This window comes from Camellia sinensis, chromosome 4 (assembly GCF_055761805.1).
Source record: "Camellia sinensis isolate YWXY chromosome 4, ASM5576180v1, whole genome shotgun sequence".
Classification (NCBI taxonomy): Eukaryota; Viridiplantae; Streptophyta; class Magnoliopsida; order Ericales; family Theaceae; genus Camellia; species Camellia sinensis.
The window spans coordinates 195,524,927-195,535,102 of record NC_138964.1 but is presented as its reverse complement, the minus strand read 5'-3'; the positions used below and the strand labels follow the sequence as shown (position 1 = coordinate 195,535,102).

Below are 10,176 nucleotides of genomic sequence, written 5' to 3'. Positions count from 1 at the left end.
TATTCTTCATATTATTTTTAGGGAAAAAATTCAGAGAATATAGAACGTAGATTTGGTTCGCTATACAAATTGTTTGGAGTGCTACTACAATTTGTGAAAATTATTGTATCTTAGGAGATAGATGTCATTATCCGTAAGTAACGTAGCGGGGCAAATCTGTCTTAATGACAGAGTGTCACATACTCGACTTGATCTTTTAAATATTTATTCGGTTCGGTAAAATAAATTTTGTAAGTAATTTATTTTTATTTGTTTGATTTGTTTCAAGCTATTTATTTTACAAAGAAGTTTGTTCCAACGATCTTAAGACAGGTTCGAATTATTCTGTTTATACAGAATTTTTCATTTGTTTCCTTTTCTCTTTCTTCTTCTTATAGAAATTATTTTATGTGGTTTTACAAAATAATATTCTGGTTGGAAAAACAAATAGTAGTAATATACTGTTTATTTTCTTTGATAACTAGTAGTAATATACTGGTAGCCATTAACAATTCAAAATATTTATTTGTGAAGTTGGTCAGAAATTAATTTTGATTTTTAGAAATAATTTCTGAGTGTTCATTAATTAAAATTTTGTTTCAGTATTTTAATTTTTGAAGTGTTACAGAAATATTTTTATGTGTAGAATTAATTTGTTTAAATAAAATTTTATTTTATTTTCAAATTAATTAGAAATAAAAGTTACAATTCTTGTTTCTTTTATTTTTACAGAAATTAATTCTGTGGTTTTGGTTTTAAATTTTCTGTGTAGTATAAAATTCTAATTCTAATTTTATTTTATAATTTAGAATTCATGGTGTTAATCATATTATTTAATTTTGATGATGTCTAAAATATATTAGTTAATATACATATTATTTGACACAAATTATTATCTTTTTAAAATATATATATTTGTTAAATATTATTTAAATAAAATAATATTATCTTTTTAAAATATATATGTTAAATATTATTTTAAATATTTTCAAAAACTTTACTATTCACTTTTTGAAAAATAGGGTTAATTACTATTCATCTTTTGACAAATCGATTAATTATATTATTTTGACAAAAATGATTATTTTAAATATTTTCAAAAACTTTACTATTCACTTTTTGAAAAATAGGGTTAATTATTATTCATCTTTTGACAAATCGATTAATTATATTATTTTGACAAAAATGATTGATTGGTTGTATTATTTTGACAAATTTGATATTTATGGGTTGTCTTATTTTGACAAAATTAATATGGAGTGGTAAAATATTTAGTATAAAATCTTTACAACATATACAATATTTTAAAGAGGATATATATTTTCAGATCCATCATAAATATTAATTATAGAGATTTTTCTGTATGCAAAATTTCGATTAGAACTTATATAACATTATATGCAGAATACATCACGTGCGCTATTAAATTTTTTTACATTACATTGATTATATTATATTATAATCAAACAAGAAGAAAAAGATGGAGTTATATATATATATATATATATATGTGTGTGTATATATATATATTATAAACTAGATGGAGAAAATTATTTGTTTGTTTGAAAGTTGTGAACTTTGTATTAAATTGTCTACAAAAATGGTGGCTCCATGTTTGATAAAACAAAAAGAAAAAATCAGTCTTATTTTTTATCTTTTGCTGACTATTCAAAATCAATGAGTGTGCTTATGTAAGCGATGACATCAAGAGTGTGCTTATGTAAGCCATGACATCAGGAGCGTGCTTATGTAAGCCATGACGTCAGCAAGGAGTGTCCAACGGGCATATTTAGTCCTACCATCAAATAAAAATTAAGTTAAATTATGATTTTTGTTAAGATTTTATTTCAAAGGTGCCTCTTTTGAAACAAAATCCTGACTTCCCCATTGTCAGTAGGTACGTGCACAAATAATTTTCTAAAAAGTATATATATGGCAATTATAAATTTAAACTTAAATCGTCAAATTTATATTAAAAAAATACAATTTAATCATCTATTTATCGATATTTTATAAAATTGATTTTTTACACAAGCAATTGTTGTTACAAAATTTACGAGATGAATTATTTAGATCATCGTTATGAACTGAAATGAAACTCACAAAAAAAAATAAAAATAAATAAATAAATGAAGAAATATAGAGGATAGTGGTAGAGATTAGCCTCTTTTTTTTGGGGTGGGGGGGGGGGGGGGTCTTTTCTTGGTATTGGCAAACGCTCTCTAAGGTTGCCAAACGCTCTCTAAGGTTCCATTTTCTTGGTATTGCCAAACGCTCTCTAAGGTTCCATTTGTCAACGTCTAAAATAGTATAAAAAAAAAATATATAAAAATTCAAAAAAAAATCATAAAAAAGGGGTTAAAAATTGCTCTCCATTATCTTTACTATTTGTATTTTTATTTTATAAAAAATTAAAAAATTATTTCCAAATACTTTGTGGTATTTTGGCAACAGATTAAAACGCTGCGTCGGGGGTGAGAACGCAGACGGCGGACGCCAGCGTTTTTGGGCAAAAACTGATTTGAGATTCTGATTATAATCAAAGACGTGAAATTACGATACTGCCATTAGAATTGGTGCCTTTATCATGCATGGCAATATATTACATTGGGTGAGGACATTTTGATAATTCTATAGTTCTACACCATGACATGACAACTTAAAAAAATATTATCTACAAAACTAAAAAAATAACTTTTTACCAACTTCTCAAGTCACTTTATGAAAAATTCAAAAATCTTGATTAAAAGTAAAAAAAATTAATTTTTACCACTTTCTCAAAATAGTCCTTTAATTTTTGTCATTTCATATTTTAGTTACAAAGTCAAAAACTATTAAAAAGGCAAAAAACTATTAAACCAATCCCAATGTTGTGTTTAAATTTGGCAACATAGTAAAAGGTCAGTTTTTTGACTTTTTAATTGTTTTGAGTTATATTATCTCATTATTTTTTTCTCATAAAAAAGTTAAAAAGTCACAAAAAATTCAAAAAATTAATTTTTTACCAACTCCCTAAAATACCACTGATTTGAATATAAATTTGAAAACATAAATAATAAAATAATAAAATGTGAATGAAACACATTTCATTTATTTTTTTTTAAATTCTTACACAAATCTTGATCCAAACACATTCCTAAATATAATTTAGGAAAAACCTATGGTGTGCACTCTCGTAAGGATGCATACCATATTCACCCTGCCACAAATTAGTGTAATTTTATTATAAATTTTTGTAACATCAATGGTAAAATATGTAATCTCATCATAATTTAATATAAAAAAAATAAAAAATTTATGACTTAATTATTATAGTTTTTATTGTGTCAATTTATAACAAAATTATATATTTATAATTATATTACAAATTTTATAATAAAATTATATTAATTTATAATAAAATACATATGATATGAGGCGTTTTAAAAAGTTGATTTTTTTTATCTTTTTATAAATAAAAATATGAAAAATAATATAATAAAAAATAAATTAAAAATCAAAAATTAACTTTTAACTAACTTAGCAAACCAGTCGTATATATCATAACACTTTGAGTGTGTTTGTTTTGAGAGATTATTTCATAGGATTGGACTACTAGTCCATCCAGACTAATAGTTCATTGTTTGGTTCAATTTTTTTACTCCGAATTAATAGTCTCTCCGGACTATTAATTCCTCATATGAGGGATTATTGTATACTAGGGGCAGGGGTGAGATTATTTCCATCCCCATGGGACTAATGTATAAAATGTCTATTTTACCCTCATGTTATTACTTAATAAACTATTGAAAAAGGGTAGAATAGTCTTTTAAACATTTATAAATTATTTTTTTAGTGTTATTAATTTGAAATTATATATTAAATAAAAAATATAAATTATAAATTATAAATCAAATTTAATTAAAAATAATAAATTAAAAATTATGGCCTTATAATTTTTTTCGTGTTGTTAATTTAAAATTATATATTAAATAAAAAATATAAATTATAAATTAAGAATTTAATTTAATTAAAAATAATAAATTAAAAATTATGGCCTTATAAATTAAATTTTTTTAGTGTTGTTAAAAAATTAAATTTATATATTAAATAAAATTATTTTTTTAGTGTTGTTAATTTGAAATTATATATTACATAAAAAAATGTAAATTATAAATTTAATTTAATTGAAAATAATAAATTAAAAATTATGGCCTTATAAATTAAATTTTTTTAATATTGTTAAATTATAAATTATAGATTACAAATTTAAAATTATATATTAAATAAAAATTATAAATTATAAGGGTAAAATTGTCTTTTAAATATTTATCCTAATCCAGTCTAACTAAATATTAAAAATAGTCAAATCAAGACATCTAATCTTATGATTAAAATATAAATTTAATTTAACTAAATAGTCCGAAGACAATATATCTCAAGACTAATAATTCGATGAATTACAATCCTTCTTTATCCAATCCGTCCAAACAAACACACTCTCTCGGTATAATATCCGTTTATTTTTATCCAAAGGATGAAGTTGTGAAGACTACGCGCCAAGAAAGAGAGAATTAGGTAAGCGGGGAAGAAGGGGTTGAAATAGGCAAAGTGGGGTTAATAAATACGAGGTACACACACAAAGAGGGCTCAGAGAAGCCATTAGTCGCTAGTTTTAACAAAAGCGGCAAATGAGGTGGGCCCTTCCTGTACTCTTGGATTGGACATTTCTGGAAAGTTTTCCTTTTCCTCTCCCATTGTTTCCTTTTTCCCTTTTCTGATCGCCCAAACACCCCCTTAACCTCCCCCCTTCCTCCCTGCACCACCTCACTCTCACCCAATAATTCCCTCACCCTTCTCCCCAAACTACCCCTCCTTTTTCCCCCCAATTTACTCCACCCCCCCTCCCAAATGGTAAAAACCAGGAAAAGTAAAAACAAGGAAAGGGAAAAAGAAAATTAGGCAAAAAAGCAAAGGGAGGTGACTTGTGATGTGGGTCGTGAAAGAAAATCATCACCACTCTCTCTCTTCTCTACTGTTGAATGAATGAATGAATGGATGGAATTGAAGTGATACTAATTAAGTACAACTAATAAAGGTAACTGAGTAAATTAGCCATCTTTTTATTAGTCTTCTGTCCTGTCTGTTTCTATATTAGTAGTGGGTAATATAGATAGAGAGAGAGAAAAGAAGAGAAAGAGAGAGAAGGGGGCTGCTTTTTCGATTTGGTTAACGTCGGAAAGTTGTGTAAGAAAGAGATGGTTCTTTCTTTGGTTCTTCCCTGTTTCCCATTTTTTTTTTCCTCTCTCATTACTGGAACTTCCTTGGAACAACCAATGAGAAATTAAAGAAAGAGATAAAAACAAGAGAGAGAAGTGTTTTCATATCAGTAAAGTAGAGAGAGATAGAGAGACTACTAGAGAACCCAAAGGGACAAAGAGATATATTACACTTCTAGAGAGAGAAACGAAGTGTATGAATGAATTTAAGAATGATTTAAAAATAAAAAAACAAAAAGAAGGGTTTTGAGAGGGGAAAAAGTTGAGGGATAGAGAGAGGTTTTAGAGAGAAAAAGAGGAAAAAGATGAGAGAGAGGGGCATATAGCTTCCTCAAACTGGGCTTTGTCCACCCCACCCCACCCCACCTTCTCCTCCTCCCTCCTACTTCTTCCTTTTCACAACATATAAACAAGAAACACATATAGCTCTCTTTTCTTGGTCTTAGGTTTTAGCATATGTTGTTGTTTCAAACACTAAACAAAAAAAGTGTTCCCATTTAATCAATTATTATATTCCCCACTATATCTATTTAGAGAGAGAAACTAGACCAAGAAATAGGAATTTTTTCTTTCCATAAAATTTTCTCGACAGAGAAATGTGGGATCTGAACGACTCGCCTGATCAGAGAATCAGAGACGATGTATCCGAAGGCTGTTCTTCTCCCGGAGACGATGAAAAGGGAAAACGGGTCGGATCCGTATCCAATTCAAGTTCCTCCGCTGTGGTAATCGAAGAAGCCTCTGACGATGACGACGGCGGTGACAGAGGCGGTCGGAAGCGGAGCTGCAGCAAGATATTCGGGTTCTCGGTATCGGAGAGCGACCTGCCGGTGACCCGTCAGTTCTTCCCGGTGGAGGATTTCGAAATGGGGACCACCTCCGGCGGCGGCGGAGGAGGGTCGAATTTTCCGAGGGCTCACTGGGTCGGAGTTAAATTTTGTCCACTCATCGGCGGCGGCGCTAGCGGCGGCGGAATCGGAAAATCGGTGGAGCTTTCGCAGCCTCTGAAGAAGAGCCGCCGTGGGCCAAGGTCGAGAAGCTCACAGTACAGAGGCGTCACGTTTTACCGGCGGACCGGGCGGTGGGAGTCTCATATATGGTTAGTTAATTACTTTTCTTGTTGCAGAACACAATCACACTTTTGTTTTGTTTTTTTAATTTCCATTTTTGAAAATTCAATCAAATTTTCTCATTGTTTTTGATTCAGGGACTGTGGAAAACAAGTCTATCTGGGTATGTTTTCTTATTTATTTTTTTTCTTTTGTTTTGATTATGAAGAAAAAGAAAAACTAGTTTTTTTTTTTTGGTTTTTGTTTTCTGACATGGGTGAGATGGGCTTGTTCTTGAATGTCTCTATAGGTGGATTCGACACTGCACACGCCGCAGCACGGTAAGCTCACTAATATTCCCGATAAAATTTGACCCTTTTCTCTGGAAAACTTGACATTGATATGTAGAAAAATTTTCAGTGCATATGATAGGGCAGCCATCAAGTTCCGCGGAGTCGAGGCAGATATAAATTTCAGCCTTGAAGATTATGGAGATGACTTAAAACAGGTAGAGAGAGAAAGGATTCTTGTTTTTCTTTCACCGTAGCTGTTTTTTTTCTTGATTTTTATTTATTTATTATTTTCTTTGTACATTTTTTTTCTTCTTCTATGAAAATTTGTGGAAAAAATATGATTCTGAGAGAGTGAAGATTCTTGTAATGTTGTTTGTGTGCAAAACAGATGAGTAATTTAACAAAGGAGGAATTTGTGCATGTACTGAGGAGACAAAGTACTGGGTTCCCTAGAGGAAGCTCCAAATATAGAGGTGTTACCTTGCACAAATGTGGAAGATGGGAGGCAAGAATGGGCCAGTTTTTGGGCAAAAAGTAACAGTATATCATTCTCATCACATCCTTTCTAACCCGTGTTTTAAATATCAGCCGATCCGTATCGTGAACAGACATATATCAGCTGATATACTGTTATCAGCCTATATATTTAAAACTATGTTTAAACCCCATTTTAATATCAATCATTCCCAAACTCAATTAGCCTTTTGGTCTTTTTAGGTTTTTATTTTTTTTTAGATTGATAATGCTTATGTATGTTGTATCAAAATTAAACAGGTATGTCTATTTGGGGCTTTTTGATACTGAAATTGAAGCTGCAAGGTGTGTATTTTTGGTGCTTTTGTTTTCAATTTTAAATTTCTAAAGTTAGTTGGGCTTGAAATTTCTGGTATTTTTGTTTAGGGCTTATGATAAAGCTGCGATCAAGTGCAATGGCAAAGAGGCGGTGACCAACTTTGATCCAAGCATCTATGATGACGAGCTTAATTCTGCCGGTAATTAGTAGAATTTTTTTCTTATGACTACTGAATGGTATTGATGGAAGATCAATCCATGTTTTTGGTTTTTAATGTTTTCAACATACATTGTGTTTGTATCGATTTTGATTGTGTATATGTTGCACAGAGTGTTCGGGCAATGCACCAGACCACAATTTGGATTTGAGCTTGGGCAGCAGAACTTCAGCCTCAAAACAAGGCAGCCAGGAATTGGGAGGTGATGTCCAAAACGTTGCAGCGGATCAGCATCATGCTGCCATGGCGTTCGAGGTTGATTGGCACAATCGGGGATTTATGCCAAAGGTACTTGGATACTGCTCAGCCGATATATCAGTGAATATCAATATCGAAAGTCTAAAATCCTAGTAAGTTTTTTAGTTGCACCCTTTATGCTAATTCTGTATTTTATTTTATTTTCATGGGAACCAAGATAAATATGCAACAAGAGCCATGTCGACATGGTAGTGGTGGGTACAATGAGACTGAAACCATGCTGCTTCTGAACCAAACTCACATTCAATTGCCGAGCTCACTGCAGAAGGCTAATGACATGCACAAATATGGGCAATTCACCAAAGGGTCTGGACCCCCATTGCAGCACCACATGTTTCCACCACAACTCAGCTCATCAAATTACCAAGTCTGTATCTCAAACTACACTCCTTTTTCTGATATACATTGTGTTAAATGATGGTGTCAGAATAAGTGATCCATTTACATATCCAGCCGATATTGGACATTTTTAGCTGATATATCGGTGAACATTTCTATCGAAAGGTTAAAAAAAAATCCCAATCAACCGATATCGGACAATGTCAGCAGCTGATTAATCAATATTGGGAATGAAATTCCCTATTAGCCAAATAGCCGACAGTGAAATTCCCTATTAGCCAATATCCGACAATGTCGGCTGATATTTTGGTGAGTATTGGTATCGGAAGTAAAAAAATCTTGATTGCCCGATATTAGGCTTGGCTGCTGATATATATCAAATGATATCATTATTGAAAGGTCAAAAATCTCGATCGGCCCATCAGTATTGTATTGGCCAGTATTTAAAATCCTAGAGTTCGTAACCGGATTTATAATTAGACCCTTAAATTGACCATTGGAATGTTGTTTTGCAGATTCAGTATCCAAGCAGCAGCAACGGAGGCGGACGGACGGGAGGAGACCTTTCTCTATCCTCAGGCGATCAGCAATGGCAGCTCAATCCTCCACAATTGTTTGCAACTGCTGCAGCATCATCAGGATTCCCACAGCAGTTCTCAAGACCCCAAAATTGGCTCCATAAGATTGGGTTCCACTCTCTCATGAGACCCTCTTAACCCCTTTTTTTTCTTCTGATTCTTATAGTATTATTTTGATATATTCAACAAGCATTATTATAGATGATGTGTCCTAATTGTAATCATGTAAAGATCTCAATGCGTTGAGCTTTGTTTCCCTCTCAAAATCATACCAAAAACATAAATCAAGAGTACATAACTATGTTAGGGATAGGCCATGATTAGTAGTTGGCTTAGGTTTTTCCAGATTTCTGGCCATGATTAGTAGTCGTCTTATCTGGGATTTGGAGAATTTTTTTCTTGGTGTTAGAGACAAGAGACAGTAGGTTGAATGGCTGAAGTTCTAGTTCATGGGATGACAAGTTTATATTACTTTTACAATTGATGGGAGATAATAGGGTTAGGAGATTTGAAATTAAATTTCTCATTGGTAAGATGACGTCTTATCTTAATTAGGGCTAATCTCTTGGTCTGAACTAGGATTATAAATTAGATCCCAAAAAAAATTTGAAGTCTCATCTCCATGGGAAATGATGAGATGATATCCTCAGTCAAACAAAACATACAGGTGAAATCTTGAACTAGATTTGCTTTATTCTGACTGTACTGTTGATCTATGGGAAATTTTATTATGCACACCACCATGAATGGATTATTTATATTATTTTTTTTTTTAAATTATAACTATTTTTGTTTTTTGGTTGATTATCATAATATTTTAGTTATGATTTATGAGATGTTTGATTATATTTCATGTGATGTTTAGTTATGATTTTTTTTTTAAAAAAAATTATGACTAAGTTTAAAATTATGTTATTTTTTTCTGCATATTATGGCCTTGTTTGGAAAGTTGATTATTTTAGTAGGTTATTTTAATTTTTAGTTATTTTAGTAAGTTAAAATTTTTGTGTTTGGAAAGATGGTTGAATTTTTTTATAGTTGAATGTAATATTTGTGAGAGAAAAAGTGAATAATTGAGTTTGATGTGATATTTTATCTTATTGATTATTTTAATTATTTTTTTTTTTTTTGTGAATTTTAGCTCAAAAAAAGTTAAAATTTAACTTGCCAAACAGGGCTTATATATATATATATATAATATTTATTGCTGCAGATCCTAGTATAGCTGTAGTTTATATTGAGGTTATCCATAACTGTATGTACTTTCTTTGCTCATATCCTTGGTACCTTTGTTTATTTGCTTTGTTTATTTTTTCATGTAAGTTGGTTTACTTGTTTGTCGCCATTTGTTATCTTTCTTAAATCTTTTTTTTATCAAAAAATTATATTTAGCATGTTCACTAACATTCTCT

General features: G+C 30.7%; 1 protein-coding gene across 2 annotated transcripts; it reads left to right on the top strand.

Moving 5' to 3' along the window:
- The first annotated feature begins 4,610 nt into the window (after window positions 1-4,610).
- Window positions 4,611-9,030, top strand: LOC114299347 (floral homeotic protein APETALA 2). 2 transcript variants are annotated; one of them, XM_028244064.2, is made up of 10 exons: window positions 4,611-6,336; window positions 6,445-6,470; window positions 6,597-6,627; window positions 6,707-6,794; window positions 6,968-7,113; window positions 7,354-7,398; window positions 7,480-7,571; window positions 7,702-7,877; window positions 8,005-8,214; window positions 8,702-9,030. In XM_028244064.2, exons 1-10 carry the CDS (start codon window positions 5,834-5,836, stop codon window positions 8,900-8,902), a joined length of 1,518 nt encoding a protein of 505 aa, XP_028099865.2. In that variant the 5' UTR covers window positions 4,611-5,833; the 3' UTR covers window positions 8,903-9,030. The 2 variants fall into 2 exon arrangements, with proteins under 2 accessions (XP_028099865.2, XP_028099866.2); XM_028244065.2 differs by lacking the exon at window positions 8,005-8,214 and having other exon boundaries at window positions 4,899-6,336; window positions 7,702-7,939.
- The last annotated feature ends 1,146 nt before the right edge of the window (window positions 9,031-10,176 follow it).